This window comes from Equus quagga, chromosome 17 (assembly GCF_021613505.1).
Source record: "Equus quagga isolate Etosha38 chromosome 17, UCLA_HA_Equagga_1.0, whole genome shotgun sequence".
Lineage (NCBI taxonomy): Eukaryota > Metazoa > Chordata > Mammalia > Perissodactyla > Equidae > Equus > Equus quagga.
In genome coordinates, this window is record NC_060283.1 from 11,383,049 (window position 1) to 11,409,251 (window position 26,203).

Genomic DNA, 26,203 nt, shown 5'->3' on the forward strand with positions numbered 1-26,203 from the left:
TCCCCTGCCTCACTCCCGCCCCACAAGCAGCACCTATAAAGGCATCTGACCCCTGAATCAGAACCAGAGTTCAGGGACACGGGGAACTGAGCTGCAGGGGTGGAAAAGGGATGAAAGAGGGCCAAAGGGCCAGGTGACAGCCCCCTGGGCCTGCCTGACAGAGCCCTGGGCCACTCCCGTGGAGGAAGGGCTCCAGGGGCAGGCAGCTGGAGTTTCACATCCAGCCCGATCCCAGAGAGAGCCTTGTGGCCCTAGGGAGGGAGGAGCACTGGCCTGCTCCGGACGGAAGCCCTGCCTCCCAGGCCCTGGCCTCCAGGCCCAGCCTTGCCTGGCAGGCAGTATTGGGAGCAGGGCACCTGGCTGCCTATTAGCATCTCCTGGGCAGCTTAAAAACAAAAAACCACGCCCTGGCCCCCGATCCAATCCACGGGCCAGGTTGAGAACCACCATCCAGGAAATGCTTGTCTCGGGGGCGGGGAAGTAGGGAGGGCAGGCAGGTCTTCTCCTGGCTTCGGGCCAGCCTTTGAGGCTCCTGCACACAGTGGTGGAAGGAGTAGCTTCCCCAGCCCCCTTTCAACCATCCTGTCAGCTCTTGGAAGTTTTCTAACCCGGCATGCCTTCCTCATTCCTCACACTCTCCCGGAAGGGAAGGCACCTGGTACCAGCCTTCTCTTGTGCTCCCCATCCCTCCCTTTCTACCAGCTTCACACTGCCCCAGCAGGGAGAAGGCAAGAAAGCCAGGCAGCTCTACAGAAATGCGTTTAGCTGTAGGGGGAGAAATCAAAGCCATCCAGAGGGAGCAAATACATTTTATATGGATCCAGATAATAAAATAGCGTGCATTTTATTTAAAATCAATCAAGTGCTGATAAAAATATATATCACTGCAGCCGTGATTCCACATCAAACCTCAACAGTTAAGAACTAGGCATTTATTTCTTCTTCACATCCTGTGCTGGGCCTGGCACAGGAGGACACCCACCTCCACCAGATCTTAAAGGGAAGAATGAGAGTCCTGATGGAGAGAGGTCAGCCAGCAGAGTCCCCTGCTCTGGGCAGAGCACATGGAGGCAAAGGGCTGTGTGCGCATCTCCGGTGTGTCTGCTCTGTGCTTCCTAGGCCACCGGGCTGGGCCCTGATCAGCAACTCCTTGGTGGCAGAGAGTGAGGGGGAGGGGTAGAGAACCACCTGGAGCTGTGCAGACAAGAAGATGAGTCCTCCTTCCTCCTTCAGGGTCTCTGAAATCCCCACAGGGGATCCCACGGCCACTGCAGGGTCCTAGTCCTATGAAGCAGTCATCTTTTGCTTTAGCTGAAGGGGAATCAAGATCCTGAGAGGGATCACTCTCTTCTTGACACAAAGCAGCCACAGGGCACTTCCCTAGATACAGTACAGGAGCGGGCAAGCAGAGGGCCCCACTGGCTCGGATTAAGGCACTTGTAACAGACGCAACATACGTCCTCAGCCCCAGCCCCACGTGGGAACATCCCCCCTTCCCTTCCCCTCAGCTCCCATGCCTCTTCCCCATGGTTGGGCAATGAAGGGGACAGGAGCATGCCTTGAGGGACTGTGGATGGCAGGAGTACAGGGCTGGAGGGAGACAAACAGGAAGGGAACTGAGGCCTCGGCAGAGGAGGAGCTAGAAGACAGACGAGCAAGAGCATCCGAGGAGGGCAAGGCAGTGGCGGAGTCAGGGGAGCCCAGTGGCAGTGATGTTTGCTGACAGCAGATGCAGGAGGTGGAGGGGGGCCCCTCCCACCCTCCCTGGCAGGGAACAGGCTGGGAGCAGAGAAAGGGTTAAGAGGACCAACCCCAGACAGAGGACCAGCAGGGGCCATGGTCTTCCTCCCTCTCAGTTAGGGAGTCTGGGGCAGAGATAAAGGTTCTCAAGATTCAGGGACAGGGCAAGAAAAGGGGAGGAGGGCTCTGTGACCCTGAAGCGGCGCAGCTCTTTGGTACAACGAAGGTGGCTGGCGTCCCTTCGCCTTCTCACTCCTCCTCCACGCTCCGAGGCCCCTTGGCCGCTCGCCTCTGCCGCCAGCGCAGCTCCTCCACCTGGCGCTCCAGCCCTCGCACCTTGGCCTCCAGCTGGGCCGAGCCCCGGGTGCCAATGAGCCGGCTAAGCAAGGCGTAGAGGGTCAGCAAGGCCAGGAGGAGCAAGGCCCGGGTGGAAGGGTCAGGCACCGACCTCACCAGGGCCACAAAGCCGGCCAGGAAGAGGACAAGCTTCAGGCCCCACAGGATCCGCCCCAGCACGGCCAGGACCAAGCCGAGAAGCAGGGACAGAAGCCAATAGGCGAGCAGGGCCCCAGCTCCCCACAGCAGGAAGGTCTGGACCTGGCTGGGGCTGAGCTTCAGGCCCTGGGTGAGGTGATCTCCTAGAAGGGGGGAGAATTGCAGAATCGGTCAATCTGGAGTGGTGAGGGGACACAGGGGGCAAGAAGCAAAAAAGGGACAGAGCTTATCCCCTTGCAAAGGGAGACTCTTTCTGAAAGGGTCACAGAGCCTGAGCTGAAAGCTCAGTTCGGCTTCCTGCCGGCTGTGGGCAGATTACTTTCCTCGGCTGAGCCCGTTTCATCTACTAAACGGGGGTAAAGCTCTGGGTTGTGGTACCAGCTCAATGAGAGACTAGGGCTGAGCACCCCGCCTAGCTGGACATGAAGCAAACGCCTGGGAGGTGGTGGTAATCAGTCTGCTCTTATGCTTGCCTCTGGGGAGACCCGGGAGGGGTCAAGTAGCTGGGGAAAAGTCTGGACCCTGAAAACATAAACTCCCACAAACAGGAAGGGACAGGCCAAGCTCCAGCCGACCTAACCAGTTCTCTGCCACTCACCATCTAGCCCCAAGGCACTCAGCAGCTGTGCAGCGATCCCGGACAGAGCGAAGAAGGCCACGGAGATGGCCGAGGAGACGGCCCACATCACCTGAGACAAGGTCTGCGGAGAGAGCGGGGCTGACATGAGTCCAGAGCGAATGACGCTCTTCTCCTCCAAGCCTCACCACCACTGCCCAGGCAGGGCCCGGCTGGGATGTCTCCCACCTGCTTCTCAGCCAGAGCTTTGGCCGTCCAGGCCTGGCTGAGGGGTCCCTTCCACAGCCACCTGCCGGTGCACAGGGATGGACGGCAGGCCGCTTCTCCTTCCTGAACTAGAACCCAGAACCTCTGGGCCCTAATTCAATGGATTTGCTAGAATACTTTGCTGGTGGTAGTAGATGTACGTGTGTGTATGGGGTGGGGGGGTATCAAATCCCTGTGGTAGTCACCCTGTAAAATTGGGGTCCTCCTAGGCTCCCAGGGAATCAGGAAGGTGTGTGAAGTAATGTGTAAAGCTCTATAAAGGGTCTGTGTAGACATTTCAATGAAAAAGGACTCAATCAGCTCTAATCTATTAGCGATTTTATAAAGGACGGGCTCTGCAGTTTAGTATGACCTATCCAAAGTGTGCAGCACCACGCTCAGGAAGCCTGAAGTCCCTGAGTCGGCCCCGCCCCCACCTCGACAGGTGGAGGAAGGGACTCAGATCTTGATGCGGATCAGACTGTGTAGTGACCCAGTGACATACGTTTGTAAAGATGGCTCATTTCCCAGCCCTTCTGGCAAAGAAAGGGCAGGAACATGGGAAAGATGGGGCTGGCATTAAAGGCCTTAGGGCAGGAATAAAACAACGGGAGCCCAAAAGGCAGGTACCATCTGGCTTCATTCTGTGCAACGTGAGGCTCTCTGCACCATGACTCATGACACACAGAGAGTGTGGGGCCAAGACACGGTGGCCGTGAACAACATCTCCTTTACCTTTCCTCAGTGCGTGTGCTCACAGCAGGGACCACCCTCCTTACCTCGGAAACCAGGTGCACGGTCTCTGGCCCAATCCAGGCATCCAGTGTTCCCCGCACAGATCGGCCTATCTGGCTCAAGAGATCAACCGAGGCCTCCCTCCTCTGCTGGCCTGGTGGCACAAAGTCTGGATGGGACTGGGATGAGGCTGAGTGGAGGAGGACAAGGGCCACTAGGACCATCAGGATGGCTTTGAAAAGATGCTGCTTGCCCCATGGCAAACTGCTGCCTGCGCCTGCCATGGCTGCGTCTGCCAGGAGAGAAGCACAGAGTGAGCAGAGAGCCAGAATTGGCATAGAACCCCCTGTCCTGGATATGACCTGCCCCGACACCCTCCTCCTCCCCTACCCTGTTAGCTGAGAAACGCAGAGCTGGGACTTTCGACTTAAGCTGGGCACAAGCATCTGATTCATAGCTCCCTTTTTCCAATTCTTTACCACTTGCATACTAATTGACCAGTATTTTTTAATGCCTTGGGATGAATGAAAAGATCTCTCTAAGGCTTATTCCAGTTCCAAAAATCTGAAAGTCTGTCTCTGTGTCTTAGGTGCTATGAGCATAGAAAAATTATAAGACTCTAAAGCTTTGTCCCCAAGGAGGTTATAATCTACTTATGAGAAAGCTGATACAAAAAACAAAAGTAGCACGCAAATAGGATTACCGCTGTCTAACAATGTAAAGGAAAGTGCTCAGTTATGTGCTCCAGCAAGACGATAGCTGCACAGATGCCGTTTGCTCTGCAGGACCATCATGTGGGGTGCCCGTATTACCCTCCCTGCCCCTACTGATGAGATGAGAAGAAACTGAGACTCAGGATTCAAGTGTTTGCCAAGGTCACAGGGCTAAGGAGAAAGGCCAGAATTTGAAGCCAAGCTTCTGCTTCCCAATCGCATACTCACTGGGAGTGAAGGTAACACAGTGGATCTCAACTCTGGCAGCTCATTAGAGTCACCTGGGAGCTTCACAACGTCCCGATGCCTCTGCCCCAAGCCCAGAGGCTCTGATGTCACTGTCTGGTTGTCGCCTAGGCTTAGTAGACCTGCAAAAGCTCCCCAGGTGATTCCACTGTGCAAGGTTGAGACCCACTGATGCAGAATGAGCTCAACATTCCAGCCACCAATGTAGCAAAAGTGTTAAGGCACCTTTAAGGAAAGATATTATTGTTGTTAAAAAGCTAACCATGTGTCACCTATCTCATTGAATTCTCACAACAACCCATCGGGTGGGTATTGCTATTACCCCCCATTTTACTGATGGAAAAATCAAGGAAGGATAAGTAGTAAGTGAGGAAACCAGTATTTGAATCCAGGTGCATCAGACATCAGACCCTTGCACACACCACCCGCTGGATCGTCTCCAACTTAAGCCTCCGAAGTGACTTAGAAAGTCACACAATAGACTATTCATGAGCTAAAATGGACTTGGCATCTCCCAGTCATCTCTGTGAATGACTGGTGACAACTCACTTAAGCACTTTGTGCTCTGATCGAGTCGGGAACACGATGCCATAGGCAAGTTAAGACCCGACGAGTACTGACTCATTGAAGCAGGCGAGGATGAGCCAAGAAAAATGGGTTCGATCCCAACTTCTATTTGCCGCCATGCTTGAGAAATGGGAAACAGCACCAGCAATGCCCCTGTTCTCTTCCAGGCTCAGAAATGAACCTGCAGCTCCAGGGAGTTCCCATGATTCAGACTCGAAGATCCGAGGCTGAGTGAAGCCCCTGAGGCAGGAGCAGCCAGGTGTCTGAAGTTTTGCAACTTCGAGGAATTGGACAGAAATCTGGAGCCATCAGGACAGAGGAGACAGAAGACATGTTCCCATTCTTGCTTAGTGGGAAGGAGGAGGGTCCAAGAAACGGATGGAAAAATATCACATTCGGACGCTTTCTGGACTTTCTAAGTCCCTCCTAAGACCTGGAGGATCAAGCATGGCTGCAAAATACGCAATCCATGTGGAAGGACCTCGGGCTGAGAAGCCTTCTACCCTTTTTGGCACAAATCAAGAACCAGATGGTTCCTGCCTGCCAGCCGTCGGAGACGAGGAAAGCACAGGTCAGTGCCTGAGCTATGTGGGTCATAACTACACTGGGGACTTGAAGAGCAGGGTTGCTATCTTGGGTTGGATTCTATATCCAAGGACCTCCACCAAGAGGGATCAGATGTCGTCTCCTCCGTTCTAGAAGGTCAGGGTGATGTAAGCTGCTGCCCCCATGGCCACCTCCCGCGTTCTGTGCCAGCCTCAATTTTTAAGCGGCCATCTGCCTTGGTCGAGGGGAGCTGGGGAACCGTGAAATAAACTCTCCAGAGTGAGGCTGGCATTGCCCTGCCAGCTGACCTTCTGATGCACCGGAAACCAAATCAAACAGGATTCTGGAGGGCGCCCTTTGCAGATAAGAGTGCAGACCCCCGGCTGCTCCATTTCTTCTACTTGTTTTCTTTAACAGGATTCCTTCGCATTTCTTCCAGGTTAATCCCGGGCAGCAAGAATCTGACCCACCACCATTATGCCTCCTCACTTCGGCCCAATCAAATACTTTTCATAAAGAGGAGCCATGGAGTCAAGAGCTGAAGCAGTCTCGTGCTCTGAGAGGAAGTATGTCTAAAGTCTTCACCTCGTGCAGTGCCTGACCTCAGACAGATAGCAGGCACTCAACAACAACAACAAAGTGTGTGTATACACACACACACACATATATATATTTGTGTTGCTTTATAATTTACAAAGTGCTTGTTATTTTAGCATCTCATTCAACCCTTACAACAATCTTACAAGGTATTGCTACTCTCCACGTTTTGCTCAGAAAACTATGGCTTAGGGAGGTCAAGTGACTTGTTCAAGTTCACAAAGCAGAACTGGCACGTGACTCCAGAACCCAGGATCTAACTCTCGCCCTTTTGCTTGTTCCACACCCCCGTGCTGCCTCAGTAAGACATGGTCCCTGCCCTCAAGGCGCTTAAAGTTCTGCCCCAAATCACCCAGCTCAAAGGGAGAGGACATTCGGACTCGCACGAGGAGACCACACACCAGGAAACGACCTACCTGCTAGGCTTAGAGGTCATGGTTTTGCACCAGCACGTATGAAGGCAGCAAAGAACTGGGACTACTTGCTACTTCTGTTCAGGCAGCTACAGTAGGGCCCAGACAGGGCCAGGAGAAGCCGGCACAGCTGGGCACTTACTACAGTAGTGACAGGCTCTATATGTTTAGCTGTGGTTTGCTAAGAGGGCAGGGTGGGGCAGTCCACACCCCCCTGCTAAGGTTCCTTCCTCTGATTAGTTTCCTTTCACACTATGAATCACTGCCTGGCAGGAGGGGCAGCTGGTTTGGTGCCCTCTGCTGGCCCTGATTTTCCCATCATTGCTCAGAGCTGCCCCTATGGAGCAGCGGTCCTCAGCTCTGGTCGCCCATCAGAACGGCCTGTGAGGCCCGTTACAGCAAGAATGTCTACACCCGGGACCAACACACCCAGACTCTCCCAGAGAGGGGCTCTCAGGCTTGTGTTTTTAGACCGCTTCTGATACATCCCGGACAGCTGCCACAAAGCACAGCAGTGTAAAGTCCACTTTAGGCAAAACCCTAAAGGCGGAGCAGTGTACCAAGGACCCTCGACTTCCGTCGCAGGCTCAATCGTGCCACAGGCTAGAAGCCACTACTTAACTGATGCCTATTACTTAACCTGAGTTGCAGGCTCCTCAAATGTAAAACGGGGTTAAACGGGGTTAAGAGTTACTGCCAGGAGTTAACATGTTTCTGCCAGAACTTCGTAAATGTCTACAGCAATATCGCAGCACAGATTGCCAACACACCACTCATTACACTGTGGCATCATTTAGCCGTTTATCATGTCTGCCTTCTCCATCAGACTTTGAGCACCTGCTGGTCAGTTTGTCTAACTTTTCTTGGAATCCCCAGCGCCGAGCATAGAATGATGACTACTAATAAGTGCTTGTTAAATGAATATTAGAGGCCCGCCAAGAAGCCTTGAGGGTAGCAACGGGGAGCCATGGGGGGAGCGGGGAGACGGGACTTATTTTAAAGTTGATCTAAATATGCAGCGGCTACTGGACCATCACAGCTGCGTGGAAAGGAAGCTCCTAGATGAGGCGACGCTGCCACTGAGGAGAATGAAGTCAGCGTCCTGGCAGGTGGGGGCAGCCCCCGCTAAACCCCTGACAGCTGCTGCCCAGCAACTGTTTGGGGGCAGGGCGACGGGCAAAGGGGCAGCCTCCCAGGCTCGCCGCGCCCTCCCCCGGGCCCAGCCTCCCTGAGAAACGGTGTCAGTGGCATGTGCTATTTCGAACAGCGAACAGCGCGTCCCCTGCCAAGCCCTGCTGGGTGGCGTCGCTTGCAAGGGACACGGCGCGGCCCACGGGTTCGGGGTCCCCCAAAGGGCTCAGGGCGAGGCTGGGCCGTGGGGAGGGGGTCGGGGGCTGGGGGCTCAGCGCTAACCTCGCCGCCCAGCCTGGCCACCGCTCCCCGCTCGGCCGGACCTCGGAGCAGCGCTCCGAACCCTCTGCTCCGCGGAAACGCGTGCCTCTCCGGTTACCTAGTAACGACGCCCCTGTTGCATAGCAACGAGGATCCGGGTCCCCAGTTTGCTTCCCCGCCGCGCGACGTCGGACCCCTCCCCAGTCGTGCTCTCCGGGCCTCGCGGCACCTCCCTGGTGCCGCCTGCAGCGGCTGCCGCCTCCTCGTCCCGCGTGCCGCCCCCGAGCCCCGGTCTCGGCTGGCACTCACCTGGCTCTGGCCACTGCTGCTCTTCACGTGCGACTTCGCTAAAACGCGCCACCAAACCCGCGCCTCAATACCGGGGTGTTGGTTTGTCGTTTGCGCACGCGCAAAGCGGGATGAGCCCGGGACCTGCCGGCCTCTCTCTCGGCCCAAGCCCAGTGCCGTGGGCGCATGCGCGCTATCTTCTCGATTACGTTTTTCCCGAAGCATTCCTATCGAGAGGAAATTGAGATCAGAATTTCGAGCTGGGAACGGAAGTCTCTGGCAGGAAAGGGGAGAGAAGTGACTACTGTATATCTGGACTGTAGAGTGCGTAAAGTGGATCTTTGAATTTGGGGTCGAAGCCTATCCACCTCTTCAGTCCCTCGGCATTTCGGGCAATGTAGTTCTCGAGCTACGTATGCCTCCTGGGGCATTATGGGAAATGTAGTTCTAACGAAGACGCGCCCGAGGGCACCTGGTCTTTGGAGAAACTTTTTCGCGCTAAAAAGGCACAAAGGGAAAAGGTGTTAGAGGAGCAGTGAGAGACACACAACGCAGGGAATTTGCGTCTGCTCCGTCTGAGAGCAGTTCCACACCTGCACTCTGCAGATGGCTCTCAAATGTTCGCTCAATTTGAAAAAAAATGAACCAACTCACACCCCATTTCTACAAAAAGGCCACATTAGGAATTTAGCAAGAGGTGATCCCTGGCCTGCTTTGTGATGCTAGTTGATGTGGGGTCGGTGAGCCGAGGAGTCGAAAGAAAGATTTCTTAGACTCTTAAGATCTGGCAGTAGTACTCTTTTATTTAGAGAATAGTATAGAATAGCATGGGGACAGAACCCATGGGCAGTCAGAGCTTCTGCTGCCGCTTCTGCTGCCCCCACTGGCATGGGGACAGGACCCACAGGCAGTCAGAGCTCCTGCTGCTGCCCTGAGTTGAGGGTTAGGGCTAAATTTAAGGCATAGGTGTGTGAGCCATCTCTTTACGAGACAAAGAAAAGAAAGTTAAAATGGTACCAGTGCTGGTAGGGTCCGGCCATTGGGCGGTCCCACAACTTTTAGGTAAGAATCCAACCGGATTGAGTAAATGGCAGAAGTCACCGCTGAAATATTATCTTCAACTAAAGACAAAGGAGGATTTTGGGGTGGGTGGTCAGTTACATGAGGTTGCCAGACAGTAAACAACTTAAGTTCTTGCCTTCCCCATTAAGAGTTTCCAGAGATAAGGCCATACCCCTTTCCTCCTGGTGCAGAGAGGGAGGCATGGAGATTTCCTTCACAAATGCAACTGTCTCTGATCAAAGGGCAAACAAATTCCACTCCTCAGAGCCTGCTTCTTATCTGTAGTTTTAAAAGTAACCAGCCTAAAAATCCTCGTCATAAACCATTTTAAAATTAAGCAGCCTAAAAATCCTCATCACTAGTGTCGACGAAAATAATCCATAACCAATCTATAAATGAAAATTTGGGTGAGTTTATTCTGAGCTTAAATCTGAGGATAATAGCCCAGGAGAGTCTTTCCACAAAGGAACAGAGCGCTCCTAAGAAGTGGGGGTATACGGGGTGGTTATATAGCCTCAAAGAGGATGTTTCACATATGATTGAAATGTCCCTTTTACAATAGTCACGGGGCTGCTCTGTCAGCACAGCAATTGATGGAAACAGCAGACAGGCCTGCTGTCTCAGTGAACCCCGCAGGCTGGCGGGTCTGTTGCCTCGAGCTGGGCGGTCACAGATGAGCGCTGCAATCAGTTCCCAGGGTCAAGAAAGATGCTTAATCTTTAAGGAGATGCCAACGTTGGGAGGGGGAGGGAGGTTGCACCTTTATCTCAAAATGTCTAAGCAGGTATACAATGCATGCTCAATGGCCACAGTCAGGCCCTTTTGGAAAAACAAAGTCAGGCCGAATTAGGTTTATACCAAATGGCTTCCTCATATACTCCAATATATCCTATTGCTTGCCATTTTTATTTGTCAGTAGGCATGCCGCTTCATCTCTCTGGACTGCAGTTATTTCAACTTTACGATAAAGTACTATAAGGTCCTAAAAATACCACTTCGCTCCACAGTAGGTGTGGAGGTTAATGAAGTCACGAGAGTGAACATTTTAAAAAAACAACCAAGATGCTGTGCAAATGCCTTGATAACCTTGGCTGCCACAGAAAAGCTCCCCTTTGATGTTAAAATAGTTTCTGAAACTCAACACTCCAAAACGGAACTCTTTTGTTCCCCCCTTCCTGAGTCAGCCTTCTAATTCTGCCTTCTTCCCAGCCTACACACTTCAGTGGCAACCAGGCTGTCACCTCGTCCAGTTGTTTCTTTCCTTCAGATGTTGCTGGGGACATCCAGCTTCCTCTGGACTCTCATCACTTCCTGCTACAGCGAAGGGTCCCTTTCTTCAGGAACAGGCTCTGGTAGCATCCTGAGGCTCCCTTTCCAGCCTTTGTAACATTGTCAACTTTACATTTGCCTGCGAGATATTTTCTGATTTCTAGGACTACCTATCTGAGGTCACAGACTTTCCTGTGCCAGAAACATACAGTTTTTTGTTCTTCTAAGTTCATTGCTTTTCAACTCTGTTTTCCAACTGAGTGTGGTAGAAACAATCTCAGATAGTTCAGGGTTCTTCCTACCGCTGATTTTCAGGTTGTACACACCTTTTGGAAAATTAACATAGGGCCAAGGTTGGGGGTGGGACGGATTCATCTGATCCTCAGTGTCAGTTGTTTGAGCTGCATTGTCCTGCCTGATCCTCTGTCACTTGTCCACACAGGTTACTACAAAATCTACCTGGGAAATGGAGCTGCTTCTGGCTTATTGGCCAATGTGTTTCCTTGCACATTGCAGCAGCAGCCTTGGCCTCGGGGAGTAGGGCATAGAGTTCCCCTCTCAGGGACCCACCGACAGCTATGCATATATCCCCCTCCACCAGGTCTCCCTTCCCTGCCTCCTCTGTGGGGAGTTTGAGATTGGGAGGAAACTGGCAAGAATCTGAGAGCAAGTTCTTACCTGTAATATTTACTCCAAAATCAACGGCCCTGAATCCTTTCTATTGCCTGAGGGGCTGGCTTCTGAAACTCAAGAGCCTTGAAAGGACTCCCTTTTTCCCCATTCTTCTGTCACAGCCCCTAAGATCTCTGGTATAGGGACACCTCTGGTTTTGCTCACAGTGTTGAGCCTAGTTCCCAATGCCTGCTCTAGTGCCTGACTGGCACACAGTGGGTGCTCAATAAAGATATGTTCAATAAATGAATCGCTGGGTCTCTCTCCTTCCAGTGTGCCCCCACTCCAGCCCATCCTGTGAGTGTCTTCCCAGAGGAATCTTCTGGAAGTGGGGTTATCATTCCATAGCTCAACTGCTATTCTGCTGCCAGCCCAATCAAGTCTGACCACCTCTGGTTCAAGACCCTGCCTAAACAGATCCATTTTATTTCCCACCACATCCAAGTATGGAAGATGCCTGGCCTGGCAGGCAGCCTGTCATCCAACCAACAACACTGATGAAGTTCTGCTGTGGGTCAGGCACCGTGATAGACTCCGAGAAACAACAGTGGCCAGAACAATTGCGGTTCTGCATCATGGAGTTTACAGTCTGGTGGAGAATCCAAACATCAGACAGATAATTGTAAATAATTAAATGATTACAGTTATCCAGAGTGGCTCAGTGAAGAATGACAGGATGCTGTGGGGAAACTTCAGTCAGGGGTCCAGAAAGAGGCTCCAGAGGAAGTCCCATTGAAGGCGAGATTGGAGTTTACATTGGAGGGCAAGCTCGGAGGGAGTGGAGGAAGGTGTTCCAGGCAAAAGTACTAGAAGCAGCCAGAGTGGGTAAGTTTGAGGACTTGAGAGGCCAGTGTGGCTGGAGAGCAGATGAGGTGAGACTGTGAAGGTCAACATGGTGCAGGACCTGGGGGTAAGTTTCCTCTGCCAGAAACACTCTCCCTCATTCAGGTCTCAGCAAAAATGTCACCTCCTCCGAGACGCCCTCCCTCAATACCCTGACTAAGGTAGCCCACCCCTCGGATCCACAGCACCTCCCATCCACCTTACTCTGATTTGTTTTATTCTTAGCACTTACCACTCTCTGGAATTTTCTTCTTATGTGTTGACTGTCTGTGCTCTCCCCACCTCCCCCCAAAAAGGAATGTAAGTGCCAAGAGAGCAGAAACCTTGTCTTTCTTGTTCACCGTTTGTATCTCCAGTTATCAGAATAGGGCCTGGCACCTGGGAGGCACCCAATCAATGTTTGCCGAATGAGTGAAAAGCCTGGCGAATAGCAGGAATAGATTTTTCATTGAAAGTAGATTGCTGGCTCTTCTGAGAAAAGTGGATTCGAAGGCAGCCAGGCTGGAAGCAAGGCAACCAACTAGGATGCTATTTTTTTGGTGCAGGGGAGAGATGACAGTAGTTCGCACAATCTTGCTCGGCTGTAGGGATAATAAAAACAAACATGAATATTTATACTGTACTTACTATGTGCCAAGCTTAGTTCAAAGCACTTTTTAAATATTAATTCCTCATGACAACCCTGTGAGTTAGTTCAACCTTTGTTATCACTCCCCCTATTTTACAGATGAGGAAATTAAGGCAGAGAAGTTCACATAGTTAACTAGCTGGGTAGAGCTGGGATTAGAGCACAGACTATCTGACTTCAGAGTCCAAGCCCTTGGCCACTATGCCACACTGCCCTTCGTGCCTGCAACTTTTCTTCTTCCTCCAAGCCTTTGCTTATGCTGTACCCGCTCTGGGAATGCCCTCTCTTCTCCCTGTCTTCTATCTGAATATTGCCCACCGGTCAAAGTCCAGCTCATTCACGCCTCTTCAGTGAAGAAGACTTCACTGACCACACCTGCCTTGTCCTTCTGCTTTGTCAGGATCCCACACCACATGTTCTGTACATGACTCCTGAAAGTATTTTATCCTATAGATATCCACAAAGAATCCTACACGATCTGAGCTGCAAGGGATCTAGAAGTCACTAAGAAAGGGGCAGAGAAGCTGACGACTTGCCCAAGATCACGGAGCAAATTGGTAGTAGAGGCAAGACCAGAACAGTTTCTTGGCCAGTGTTAATTTCTCTACCCGTTTACATTTGTGCTTTCTTCAACTTGTCACTTAGCAGTGTCCATCGAAGGGTAGTCCGAGAAACACCTGCCTCAGAATCACGTGGGGCACGCACTGAAAATGTAGACTCTCCAAGGCAGACCCCCAGGAATACGCATTTTAACAAGCTCCTTAGGAAATTCACACGCACACCTAAGTTTGCAAGACTACAGACCAAATGCCAGGCGCAGCACCGGTCTCAAAAGTGTGGCTGCATTGCTGTGGCTTTAAATTCCCACTGCATCATGGGAAATGTAGTTTCGGCTCGCCTCTCTCACTGCCCCAGGTTATTACGGAAGGAGCCGAGTCTGTCCGGAAATAGCCGAGTGTGCCCTGGCGGGCCCTTTCCTGCCCGGTTGCATTCTGGGGAAGGGCAGTTTCCGTTAGGTGCTGGAGGCTGAGGCGCGCGACCGGCCGCAGTCCCACGTGAAGCGCGACGCGAGCAGCGCTCGGCGGGTCGCTCCCCGCTCGCCGCGGAGCGTCCCGGAAGCCGCGGGGAACCGGAAGTGGCCCGCGGCGGCTCAGAAGCTGATCCCGGAGCCTGGTGCGAGGCGCCTCGGAGCGCAGCGACGGCGCCATGTCCCTGATCTGCTCGAGTGAGTGTCGGCTGCGGCCGATCGCGGGTCGCAGGAGGCCCGAGAGCCGAGCGGGAGGATCTGGGGTCGGGGCAGGGGGTGAAAGCAGGGCTCCCGGGAGGCCGGGCGGCGGCCTGTCAGCACGCGGGTCCCCCTCCTCCTCTGCGGGGGGGTGCATTTGCACAGCGCTTCACGGTTTACGTAACGCCTCAAGTTTATGGTCGCAGGCATCCCTGGGGCCGGCCATCTCGATTACGCGATGAGACCTGGGGCCCGGACGAGGGGAGCTGGTGCAGGAATCGGGGAACCCGAGGGCTGGGGCAGGAGCCGCCTCCGATGGGCTTTGTGACCTGGCGCAAGGCTCTGGGCCTCAGTTTCCCCATCTGCAAAATAAGGGCGTTGCATTGGATGTTGTCTGAGGTCCCACTCCGGGAATCAGCGCTTCTGCAATTCACGAAGGTCACGCAGTGAGATAGAGGCAGTGACAGGGCTGGAAGCCAGGTCTGGAGCTGCCAGCCTCACCCTGCACGACTAATAAAAATAGCGTACGTGTATAAAGCCTTTATTGGTTTACTGCGCGCTCCCCAGTCTTTGATCTCATTTTATCTTTCCAGGAATTCTCCAAAGCAGAAGTAAGGGTCCCGGGTTTACAGATGAGGGTGTGAGGCTCAAGGGGAGGGTGGCTTGTCTAAAGCTGCACAGCTTGTAAGTGGCAGAGCTGGGTGATGGAGCTGGGGTCTCTGACCCCGAATCTGTGCTGTTTTTGTGCCTTGTCCTGTCTTTCCTTTTGGTATTTTATGGTGGCATGGGGATGATCTCCCTTCCCGCTATTTCATCAGGTGACTAGTTTCTCATCCTTTTCTCTACTTGCTTTCTGACTCTCAAGCCCCTTACTCATCTCAGAACCTCTCCATAAATCCAGAAAAAGGGAGGGAAGAAGGAAGGAGGGGGAATGATGTCTAGAAAAGGAGTCTTTGCGTTGAAGAAATCAGTCTGCAAAGTATTTTCACGTTCATTGTTTCTTTTCTCTCTTGAAGAGGCTCTTTTCTATGTTCCCCAGCACCATCCTTCCTCTCGTGCACTCATCTCTTAGATGTTTGCCAAGTGCCTGCTGGGCCTCTCCCATGTACTGGAAGTCAGAGACCAGCTGTGATCCCCATCCTCAGGGGGCACAGTCTCCTGAGGCAGGCGTGTAAATGGTACCTCTCTTGGGGGTTGTGCAAGGATGAGTTAAATCTATGGCAAGTGTTTACAGTTGTGCTTTGTACCTAGTAAACAGTGTGTAAACACTTATTATTATTACAGCGCTTGTCACATTGCTTTGTAATTGTTTTGATAATCCATCCAGGCTCTGGACTGCGATTTGAGTGGCTTCACCTGTATCTCCCTCTCCTGGAGTATAATGGGTGACTAAGCGTCTTTGTTCAAAAGCAAGGTGGGCAGGGACCGTTGACTGCTGTCTAGGTGCCTGGCACGCAGTTGTTGTGCAGTAATTATTTGTTGACTGTCTGGCTGTCAGGAGCCTGATGGAGAAGCCAGTTAGGTATCTGGAAAGCATTCTGGGGATAGTACAAAACTGGCTTGGTGTCATGTCTTGATTCCTGTGAGTTGAGCGTGGGGATGCGTGGTCTTGTGGGGGCCAGTAGCGAGTAAGGCATCCCCTTAGCTCAAGGTCCCCTTCGCCACCCCGGCTCACTGTCTGCCTTTTCTCTGCAGTCTCCAATGAAGTGCCGGAGCACCCGTGTGTGTCCCCCGTCTCTCATCATGTCTACGAGCGGCGGCTCATTGAGAAGTATATCGCAGAGAATGGCACAGACCCCATCAACAACCAGCCTCTGTCCGAGGAGCAGCTCATCGACATCAAAGGTGCCCACTGGCTGACCTCGGTCTAGGGCCGTCTTAAGAGCTCAGAGCCTGAGAGGGTGGGAGGCTGTACCGGTGCCCTGGAGGAGGAGCTGGCTATCTGTTAATGCAGGTTAAAGGGAAAAGAGTGGTGGAGGGCAAGAATCCTCTGGGTCATGGCTCTTCAGATCTGCTTTCTCTCTCTCGCAGTTGCTCACCCGATCCGGCCCAAGCCTCCGTCAGCCACAAGCATCCCGGCCATTCTGAAAGCCTTGCAGGATGAGTGGGTGAGTACCCGGAGGAGACTTGGTGTCTTCCCCGCTTGAAGGGAGTGCCTCACTGGACTGGGACTCGGGGCTGGGAGGGATGGAGCATTATTTTCTGTTTGGAGGGGTAGGGTGATAGCAGAGGAGGAGCCTGGATGGTGAAATCACACAGATCTGGGTTTCACACTTAGCTCCATTGCTCCCTCGCCGTGTGACCTTGGGCACGTTTCTTGTATCCGAGTCTTGATTTTCCTGACCGTGTGACAGGGATTAGTGCCCGGCTTCGGGGCATTGGGAGAATCAGAATAAGGTTAGAATGTAAACTTGGTGATGTCAGGGACTTGTTTTATTCGTCAGTGTATTCTCAGCATAAGAGCAGCATGTGGTGTGTAATAGGTGCTCTAAAATATGAGTCAGTCAATGCATACATCTTGAGGGACTGCCTGGCACAGTGCCTGACACAATGAGGACATTTAATGAATGGCGGCAGCAGCATCATTATTCCCTTTTGGTGAGGTGACAGCATAACATCCAATATTTGCTGGTAAATTGAAGAAGATGGGGATGGGAAAGGGCTGGCTCCCACTCCTGTCTGTCTGCCCAGTGTTTGGCGTGAGCCAGGAGCTCGGGAGTGGCTGCCAGCGCTGGCATGCAGGGTCACTCAGGTGCTGCTCCGATCACTGATACCGGTCTAGGCTGTGGGATTGGAGGCAGTATCGTCTTATCAAGGGCTGCCTCTTCTGCTGGGTGCCCCTTGCCCCCCGCCCCAGCCCCTCATAGTGGTGTTTTCCTCTCCCAGGATGCGGTCATGCTACACAGCTTCACTCTGCGCCAGCAGCTGCAGACAACCCGCCAAGAGCTGTCCCACGCTCTGTACCAGCACGATGCCGCCTGCCGTGTCATTGCCCGTCTCACCAAGGAAGTCACTGCCGCCCGAGAAGGTGCAGCATCTCCCCCGTCATCCCCACTCCAGGCTGGTCCAGCTCAGTCGTCTCCCCTTTCTAACATGATCTTCTCTCTCAGCTCTGGCTACCCTGAAACCGCAGGCTGGTCTCATCGTGCCCCAGGCTGTGCCAAGCTCCCAGCCCAGTGTCGTGGTGAGTGTGTCCCCCTTCCCTGCCAGCAGCCCGTTTGCGTTCAGTGGCTCACGTGTCCTCTTTGTGCCTGTGTCTTTGCGTCCTGTGCCTTTCTCACCTTCACCTTTCTTCTCTTCAGGGTGCAGGCGAGCCAATGGATTTGGGCGAGCTGGTGGGAATGACTCCCGAAATTATCCAGAAGGTACGTCCTGCTCTCACCGTCTGCCTTGAGTCCACTATGAATAAGAATCCCATCCATTTGGGGATAAAGTAGAGTGGTGCCAGCACAGACTCGCACCAGACTGCCTGGCTTTGTTGTTGTTGTTTTTTGGGGTTTTTTTGGGTGAGGAAGATTGGCCCTGAGCCAAAATCTGTTGCCAATCTTCCTCTTTTTTTTGTTTGAGGAAGATGTCCTTGAGCTAACATTCATGCCAGTCTTTCTCTATTTTGTATGTGGAATGCCACCACAGCATGGTTTGATGAGTCGTGTGTAGGTCCGTGCCTGGGATCCGTAGTGGAGCGTGCAGACTTAACCTCTATGCCACCGGGCTGGCCCCCTGGCTTTGTATCTTGATGTTACCACTTAGAAGCTTTATGACCTTGGGCTGACTTAACTAACCCCTCTGTGTCTCCTTTCCCTTGCTTCTAAATGAGAATAATAGGAATTTAAAAAATTTTAATTACTGATAAGTGCGACTTGTAGCTTTTGTCATTATCGGGGTTCTTTGCAGATAGTGAAACACTTTGTTACGTGTTTTTTTCTCTGAGGGAGACAGGTGAGGCGTTAGCATTTGCATTTTATAGATGAAGAACCCGAGACTCGGATTCAAAGGCTCAGCTCACACGGGGCAGAGCTGGGCCCTGCTTCCAGGTCCAGCTCTGTTCCCCGCGCGGATCCTCCTTTGTAGGCATTGAGAGGTTATGTCTTTTCCAAGCAGTTCAGATTGTCGACAGGCATCTCAGCTCTCAGTGGAGTAGCCTTGGTCCGGGAGCTCTGCGGCCCTCTTCTGTTTTCTCTCTGCTACATGTCACCTCTGTGGCCTTGGGCAACTGACTTCACTTCCCTGAGGCCCAGTTGCCTCCTCTGTGAAATAAGGTCGTGAACACTCACCTTGTAAGGTTGCGGTTAAAGTGGAACCAGATAATGCACATAAGCCTTCCGCACAGAACTTGGTGGATAATGAGTTCTTGGTGATGCTTGTGAAAGTGCAGATGCAACCAGTTTCCACTGTGCTGTTGTCATGGCAGAATAATTCTCTCACATTGAGCCCGTTCCCCCCTCTCTTTCCCAGCTTCAAGACAAGGCCACTGTGCTAACCACGGAGCGTAAGAAGGTGAGTCGTCTCCTGGAGTCAGGAGAGAGAGTTGGCTGCTGGGAGGCGGTTGACCCCTTAGGAGAAAGGGGGATGGCTGAATCCTGCTCTCATTGCCGCTTTCCTTGGGGGCTCTTTCGTTTTTACAGAGAGGGAAGACTGTGCCTGAGGAGCTGGTGAAGCCAGAAGAGCTCAGCAAGTACCGGCAGGTGGCATCCCACGTGGTGAGTGGCCGGTTCCTGGCTGTCTTGGAGGCAGGGCACACCGTGCTGTTTCCAGGGTGGGCAGGCCAGCATGGAGAGCGGTGGGCGGAGAGCCGTCCAGGGCCTCTGGCCCCGTTTCCATCCTTGCCTGCTGAGTGGCCAGGGCTTCTCTTCCAGCCCAGCCCTGGCTTTCCCAGTAATGCAGTGAGGGAGGTACTGCGTCCGGGCACAAGGCCAAGCCCAATGGATAAGGAACAGCAGTCACTCTTGTTCCCCTGTGCCAGGATGGGAGTGGGGGCGTTGTGTGGCTTTGTGGCCTGCTTTGATTTGACCATGACTCGCTCTGGTGTGGTGCTCTCTGCACAGGGCTTGCACAGCGCCAGCATCCCCGGGATCCTCGCCCTGGACCTGTGCCCCTCCGACACCAACAAAATCCTCACTGGTGAGAGCTGGCCTGGCAGGCCGAGGAGGGGAGGGCGGCAGGGAAGGTGCGTGCTCCTGTCCTTGGCATCGGCTGGGGACGAGAGTACCTTCTTCAGCAAAGGGACCCTCTTGGGCCTGCCTCATTTTTGGATCTCATTTGGGTTCTCTCCAGGTGGGGCGGATAAAAATGTTGTTGTCTTCGATAAGAGTTCTGAGCAAATCCTGGCCACCCTCAAAGGCCATAACAAGAAAGTCACCAGTGTGGTGTTTCACCCTTCCCAGGTAAGAGGTTCCCCTAGACACTCTTGGTTCCTCCTTCCTGAGCCCTGTTTCCGTGGTTTAGGGTCCTGGAACCTGTCGCCCACCCCCCGGCTGCCTCCTTGGTGAGGCGACTCTTCCAGAGCTGGCATCAGGGCCTCTGTTTGGAGTCATGGGGTCGCCCTTTACTCCGCAGAGGACCTCCTAAGGCACTGACCTTTAAACTGGGGGCAGAGAGGAAATGTATAGCTTGGAAAAGCATATTCGTTGACCTATTTTATGTTAGGAAAAGGAAAAAACCCTACAGTCTTTCTAAAACAAACTACAGAAAACAAAGCTCAAGAAACTCTTTACTCACATAACTGAGGAAGACAGATGTATCCTTATGCCCATGGTCCTCCAGGGTAGGGGCTAAGAACTTGATGCTCGGGGGCCGGTCTGGTGGCACAACGGTTAAGTGCGCAGGTTCCACTTCAGCGGCCCGGGGTTTTCCCGTTCAGATCCTGGGTGCGGACATGGCACTGCTTGGCACGCCATGCTGTGGTAGGCGTCCCACATCTAAAGTGGAGGAAGATGGGCATGGATATTAGCTCAGGGCCAGTCTTCCTCAGCAAAAGAGGAGGATTGGTGGCAGGTGTTAGCTCAGGGCTGATCTTCCTAAAAAGAACTTGCTGTTGACCATTGAAAGCCACGTGGGTTAAAAGAGATGGAGAATTGCTGGTTTGGGGGGGTCATGGCAGCTCCTTAGACCAGATTAATGACCATGTGGGATTTGAACTTGTAAGTCTAGGACAGTTTGGGCCTGGGACTGTGGGACAGTGGCTGGGTCCCTGCTTCCCAGGTAACCAGCCTTTTCTCTGTACCTTAAGGATATTAGAAATAAAAGAATAACATGGTGAATTCTTTATAAAACTAAACTTATTCAAATTGAAAGCACTCCTTTCCTGCTTCCTGGGTGTGAATATGTTATTTCTCTTAGGAAATTGCATTGATGAAAGATAGGAGTTGGTTTTACCCTAAAGCTTCTGATGTGCTAGCTAAGCAAAATATTGGTTGGTGACACTATACGTTCTCTCCCTACCGCACGTTTTTCTGGTGATGAACTAGCCCTGAAATCCTGAAGTGCGGGAGGCAGTAGAACTTAGACTCACAGCCCCTCCCAGACCTGGTCCTGTTGAGACCTGCGCCATCCCAGATGGTAGCCGTTAGCTGCCCGTGACTGTTTCAATAAAATAACTGCCCTAGCCACGTTTCTCTCTGGCCCTGGAACAGGCCGTGGGAACTTGGGCTCTGGTTCAGTTATCCTTTTTGCCACTGGGTGGCAAGGCCTCCTCCTGAGGCCAGATGCTGTTGGATTGACGTTTTCATAGCTTGCGCCTTTGGGCCTCGGAGGCGTCACTGGGTGACGGGATGGTTTGGGGCAGAGCAGGGCTGCAAGGAGGAGCAGTCATTTGGGTGTGGCCGTCCCCAGTCCCCTCTTGTAAGGTTGCGCTGGTCGGCTCTTTGTCCCTCATAGTGTGCCTCTTTGCTTTCTCTTTAGGAGCTGGTGTTCTCTGCCTCCCCAGATGCCACCATCAGGATCTGGTCGGTCCCGAACGCGTCTTGCGTGCAGGTTGTTCGGGCCCATGAGAGCGCTGTGACAGGCCTCAGCCTCCACGCCACTGGCGATTATCTCCTGAGCTCCTCTGATGACCAGGTGTGCTCCCAGCCAGGGCCTTGAAGAGGCCTGCTGGGCCCTGAGCTTGCATATCCTGAGAGGAGGGACCATCCTGCCTACCCCACCCGGGTCCCCAGAAGAGGGAAACGTCTTCTCTCTGCTGGGAGGAGCCTGGTCTGCCAGGGTTGGCTGAACCAGAGTGTCTGCCTTGCTGAAGGGCTGCCGGAACCTAGGGCCCACTTGATTAATGGCTCCGTGTCTCTGTGTTTTCAGTACTGGGCCTTCTCTGACATCCAGACGGGGCGTGTGCTCACCAAGGTGACCGATGAGACCTCTGGCTGCTGTGAGTTGCCTGGGAGGCGCTGGGCTGTGTCTTCATTTGCTCTGTATCGTTTATTTTCAGGCTTTCTTGAGTCGTTTGCTCATTTGTTCTTCTACAAATAGATTTACTGCCAGTCCTGTGCTGAGCACTGGGTGTTGTGCGGGGCCCAGCGAGGGGCGTGCAGAGCAGGGCGCCCACCTTCTGTCACACTTGGTCTCTCCCAGTGGGCTGACACAGGTCCATCTCCCCTCCTCCCCAGCTCTCACCTGTGCACAGTTCCACCCTGATGGACTCATCTTTGGAACAGGAACCATGGATTCCCAGATCAAGATCTGGGACTTGAAGGTAGGCCCGGGGTTGGAGCTCTTGTGATTTCACAGTGTGATGAATTTCTTGTGGCCCCTGGCCCTGGGGGCGTCCCAAGGGTGGAGGGACAGTGCTTCTGCGTGGGTGACGTGATAGGTGTGGCCGGGGGCCCTGGGCTTGGCCATCCATCCCTGCCATTCCTGCCAGCGGTCCTTCCCTGAAGGACGGAGGAGGATGTCTTGGAGGTAGGAGTTTGGTAAGCTCCATCTTCTCCCTCTCGTGTTCGTGGCCGACACTTTACTACGCACCCCCCAACCGTAGGAGCGCACCAACGTGGCCAACTTCCCTGGCCACTCAGGCCCCATCACCAGCATTGCCTTCTCTGAGAATGGCTACTACCTGGCTACAGCGGCCGACGACTCCTCTGTCAAGCTCTGGGATCTGCGCAAGCTTAAGAACTTTAAGACATTGCAGCTGGATAACAACTTTGAGGTGTGGCCCCTCCCTCCCCCAGCTTCCTCGGTTGCCTCTCCTTTGTTGATTATCTGCTGAATTAATCTAAACTGGGTCTGATAATCCCCAATTGCTGTGCGGTTTCTGTTCCCCTCGTGTGACCCTCTCCTGGTTCTGGCAGGTGAAGTCACTGATTTTTGACCAGAGTGGTACCTACCTGGCCCTTGGGGGCACGGATGTGCAGATCTACATCTGCAAACAGTGGACGGAGATTCTTCACTTCACAGGTACGTCTGGGCCTGGGATCCTGAGGTCTCCCAGGGAGGAGGGGAAATAGCCTCGGGTCAGGGATTTCTAGGGGTAGGCGTGAATTTGCCTAGGCCGCTTTAATCACTAGCTCAGGCAGTAGTTTAGTGGCTAAGAAAATGAAATCAGGAGTCAGTCTGCCTGGCTTTAAATGCTGGCTCTGCCTCCTCAAGCTGTGTGACATTGGGCAGATTACTTAATCTCTCTGGGGAATGATAATAGTACATACCCAGTGGAGTTATGATACATATGTAAATATTTATATAAATAAATATGGATATATTTTAATATTTACATATATATAAAATATGTTTATATATATACGTAGACCTATAAAATAACTATACATATACAACGTATGTAATACTCTGTATACCTAAATATGTTTATAAATAGTTAGAACAGTGCTGGCACACAGTAAGGATTTGCCGTTGTTCAATATCGTGTCTTAGTCTGATGTGGGTTTGGAGCAGTGGGTGAGAGATCCAGTCTGTGCCCTGATGGGATTTGCAGTCAGGTTGGGAAGGCAGATGCAGAATGCCTCCACAGGTCATGACTCCATTGCAATCGTAAGTGCTGAGATGAAGAGTAGAAAATGCTGAGACAGTGGCTCACAGTGTCGCAAGCTGCTGCTTAGTTGTGTGGCCCTGGGGACGAGACTGTCCCTTTCAGAGCTGCAGCTGCTTCTTTAAAATGCACGTATTGGCACTGCTTTGCAGATTGTGCCAACTTGTGATGCACAGGTGGCACGTGTGGGGTGACAGTGTGCCTGCTGCCCCCTCGGGAGCTGCACGAGTGGCAGCTGCAGCTCTTTGTTGATGAAACTTTCGTCCTTGTTAGCAGGTAGTGGGCAGGATGCAAGATACTTCTGCCCCCGCGTTCCCCTGAGCCCCGCTCCGTGTGTGTGTGTTAGGGAGTGTCCAGTCCTGACTGTGGCCCGTGGGGTTACCCCTTCTCTGGGCCCCCGTGTCTTGGTGTGGAGCAGTTAGGTAGAGCAGCAGGCTGGAATGCAGTGGGGAGCTGCGAGACTGCAGCTGTGACTCTAGACCTAGAAGGAGTTCGAGTGGCGCTCAAGAGCTCCCGGAGTCAGGTGAGGAGTGTTGCAGCCTCCTCTGCGCCTGCCCCAGCCCCGCCCTGTGTTAGGGTCCAGAGTCAGAACCAGGGGCTGGAACAGGCCAGTGGATTACTAGGGTACAAGCAAGGAGTTAGAACTAAATCTCTGCCGCAAGCTGAGCGCTGAAATTTTAAGCCAAACTGAAAACTCAGCTAAAGTGTTCAAAACAGCAGGTTGGAGATGTGGAGGACCGAGACTGCGCTTTGTCTCGGGACCGTCTGTCTGGCGCACGGTTGGTTCTAGTGCTTGAACTGAGCAGAAGTGCGGTTGCCTCAGAAGCTTTGGGGAGGGGGACCGACAGGCCTCTGTTCCCTCAGCCCACCAGCAAAAACTTGAGTGCCTGCTGTGTGCCAGGCCCCAGCCGAGGCCCTGGAGGGAAACGTGCAGGCCAGACTGGACTGGACCCCTGCCCCTGGGAGTTGATAGTCACCTGGAGGGACAGACAGACAAGCAGGAACGGGCTGTGCGAGAGACACTGACTGTGGAAGGACTGGATGGCTGGGAGCATATCATCAGGGGTCGATGCTCAGACCCAGAGGAGGGGAAGCCTTCTCACCATGGCCTCTTGTCTCTCTCCGCAGAGCACAGCGGCCTGACCACAGGGGTGGCCTTCGGGCACCACGCCAAGTTCATCGCCTCCACAGGCATGGACAGGAGCCTCAAGTTCTACAGCCTGTAGGCCCTGTCCCTTCTGTCGGGAGCTGGGCCTCGTCTCAGTAGTGGGGTAGAGTTAGGGTCGGGGTGGGGGGAGGGAGGGGAGAGAGACTACTGGGGGGAGGGGGGTCTCTGGGGGGACACTCACATCATTTCACTCTGGTCTGGGTGGGGGCCTGAGAGCCATGGCGGCGGGGTCCACCCTCGTACAGCCTCCGACGGGAATGGACATGGGAGGCAGAGCTGCCCCCCTGTGAAGGCTCAGGGTCGGAGCCCAGGGCTCTCCCCTCGCGTCAGTCATCGAGTTGGTGGTGGTGGCCGTTCCACGCCCACCGTGTTCCAGTTCTCGGGAGACGGAGGGAGGCTGAGCCAAGGGAACTGTGAAGCGGGTGGGCATGAGGGCTCACGCAGGTTTTTGTAAGCAGTGATATAGTTTCATTAAAAAAAGAAAATAACCACAGCCACTTCCCTGTGTGTGTCTGTAGCAGGAACCCCCGAGCTGGGTGGGTCACGGGCAGGAGCCCAGAGCAGGACACTGGCTCCCAGGAAGCCCATCTTTCCTTTCTTCACACCTCTCTCTCACCAATTTTTCTTTTTTGGATTGCACGACAGAAATAAAGGAAAACATAAAATCTACAGGCCATTTGCCAGATGACTCTTCCGTGTCCCTGCAGGCCTCGGCCTGTGTGATAGGGTCTCCTGTCACTCGTGCTGCCACCGGCCTTGTGGGGTTGGCTTCCGCTCAGGCCGGGGAGGGAGGGGGACGTGCAGGGGAGAAGGGCCTTTTCATGCTGGTGAGGACCCATGAGCATATCAGTAAGGATTCTTGGCGGTAGGAGTTAGGAAACCTGTCCCAAACTGGCTTAAATCAGAAAGGAGAATTTCGTAACGTTGCCATTTAGAAACTTGAAGTAGAGGTGGTTCCAGGGGAGCCAGCCAGTGAACAGTAAATAAACAGAGATCAGCTAACAAAAGTGCCGGGTGGGGAACTGAAGGATGGGGTGGCTCCTGTAGACTAGGGGTCAGGAGTGGCCTTTCTGAGGTGGCGAGAATTAACGCTGAAGCCTGAATGACAAGGAGCTCCAAGGGAGGAGGGGTGTTGCTGGCAGAGGGAAGGGTCTGGGGCTGGAATGATCCAGGTGTGTGGAGGGGTGGGAAGGAGGCCCAGGGTGGGTGACCACTGGGCGTGGCCCAGGGCTATCATTGGTACCCCTGACAAGAGCCACCCAGATAGTGTTGCACGGCCATGGAACTCGCCTTCTGGAGAACATAGCAGGTGGTAGCTGTTGGTAAACAGCGCTGCGGTGAACATCTTGGAGCACGCAGCCGCTCGTTAGTGTAGGTTCGTTCTTATGGGTAACTGCAAGAGTCGGGTGACAAGGCAGTGTTTGGAACACGGAGGGGTTTCCGGCATTTGCCAATCAGAGTACCCATGTGAAGGGGTGGCTCAGGATCTAAGAAAGTGAGGGGTCGGCTGCATTGTCTCTTTTGGCCTTGGAGGGATGACCAGCGCGGCCACCTGGGGGCACTGTAGTTCCATTGGTGTCCCCTGACACTGGCACCAGGACGGCTCAGCACAGGACAACCTGGCAGACAGCGCTGTGCTCCCCGGTCGACAGACAGGAAGTAGGTAAGTGAGGGGGTAAGTAGTGGAGCTGGGGTTTTAAGCCGCCTGGCTTAACCAGGCCGACCTCCCCGTGATCCCCTAAGACAGGGCTGGGCAGCGGTGACCCACTCCACAGGTGTCCAGGAGTGTGCTGGCGTGGTTCAGTGTGGC

The 26,203-nt window shown here is 53.4% G+C and overlaps 2 protein-coding genes across 2 annotated transcripts; one reads left to right on the forward strand and one right to left on the reverse strand.

Annotated features, from left to right (window-relative positions):
- Window positions 1-819: 819 nt before the first annotated feature.
- On the reverse strand, window positions 820-8,725 carry TMEM109 (transmembrane protein 109). Its single transcript, XM_046643576.1, has 4 exons — window positions 8,577-8,725; window positions 3,838-4,085; window positions 2,834-2,936; window positions 820-2,378 (listed from the first exon to the last, which is right to left on the reverse strand). Exons 2-4 carry the CDS (start codon window positions 4,075-4,077, stop codon window positions 1,990-1,992), a joined length of 732 nt encoding a protein of 243 aa, XP_046499532.1. The 5' UTR covers window positions 4,078-4,085; window positions 8,577-8,725; the 3' UTR covers window positions 820-1,989.
- A 5,304-nt stretch (window positions 8,726-14,029) lies between these two features.
- PRPF19 (pre-mRNA processing factor 19) lies at window positions 14,030-25,062 on the forward strand. Its single transcript, XM_046644707.1, has 16 exons — window positions 14,030-14,254; window positions 15,950-16,099; window positions 16,286-16,362; window positions 17,141-17,282; window positions 17,365-17,438; window positions 17,557-17,619; window positions 18,710-18,751; window positions 18,880-18,954; window positions 19,300-19,375; window positions 19,529-19,638; window positions 21,155-21,310; window positions 21,545-21,614; window positions 21,853-21,938; window positions 22,221-22,391; window positions 22,534-22,639; window positions 24,354-25,062. Exons 1-16 carry the CDS (start codon window positions 14,236-14,238, stop codon window positions 24,449-24,451), a joined length of 1,515 nt encoding a protein of 504 aa, XP_046500663.1. The 5' UTR covers window positions 14,030-14,235; the 3' UTR covers window positions 24,452-25,062.
- Window positions 25,063-26,203: the final 1,141 nt, after the last annotated feature.

What these genes read in the sequence shown, in the direction of transcription:
- TMEM109 (XM_046643576.1), bottom strand. Translation starts at nt 4,077, where the DNA reads ATGGCAGGCGCAGGCAGCAGTTTGCCATGGGGCAAGCAGCATCTTTTC. An exon ending in CCGTGCACCTGGTTTCCGAG is followed by an intron (nt 2,937 to 3,837) that starts GTAAGGAGGGTG and finishes CTCTCTCCGCAG; the next exon opens with ACCTTGTCTCAGGTGATGTG. An exon ending in GAGTGCCTTGGGGCTAGATG is followed by an intron (nt 2,379 to 2,833) that starts GTGAGTGGCAGA and finishes CCCCCCTTCTAG; the next exon opens with GAGATCACCTCACCCAGGGC.
- PRPF19 (XM_046644707.1), top strand. An exon ending in AGTCACTGCCGCCCGAGAAG is followed by an intron (nt 17,283 to 17,364) that starts GTGCAGCATCTC and finishes CTTCTCTCTCAG; the next exon opens with CTCTGGCTACCCTGAAACCG. An exon ending in CACCAACAAAATCCTCACTG is followed by an intron (nt 19,376 to 19,528) that starts GTGAGAGCTGGC and finishes GGTTCTCTCCAG; the next exon opens with GTGGGGCGGATAAAAATGTT.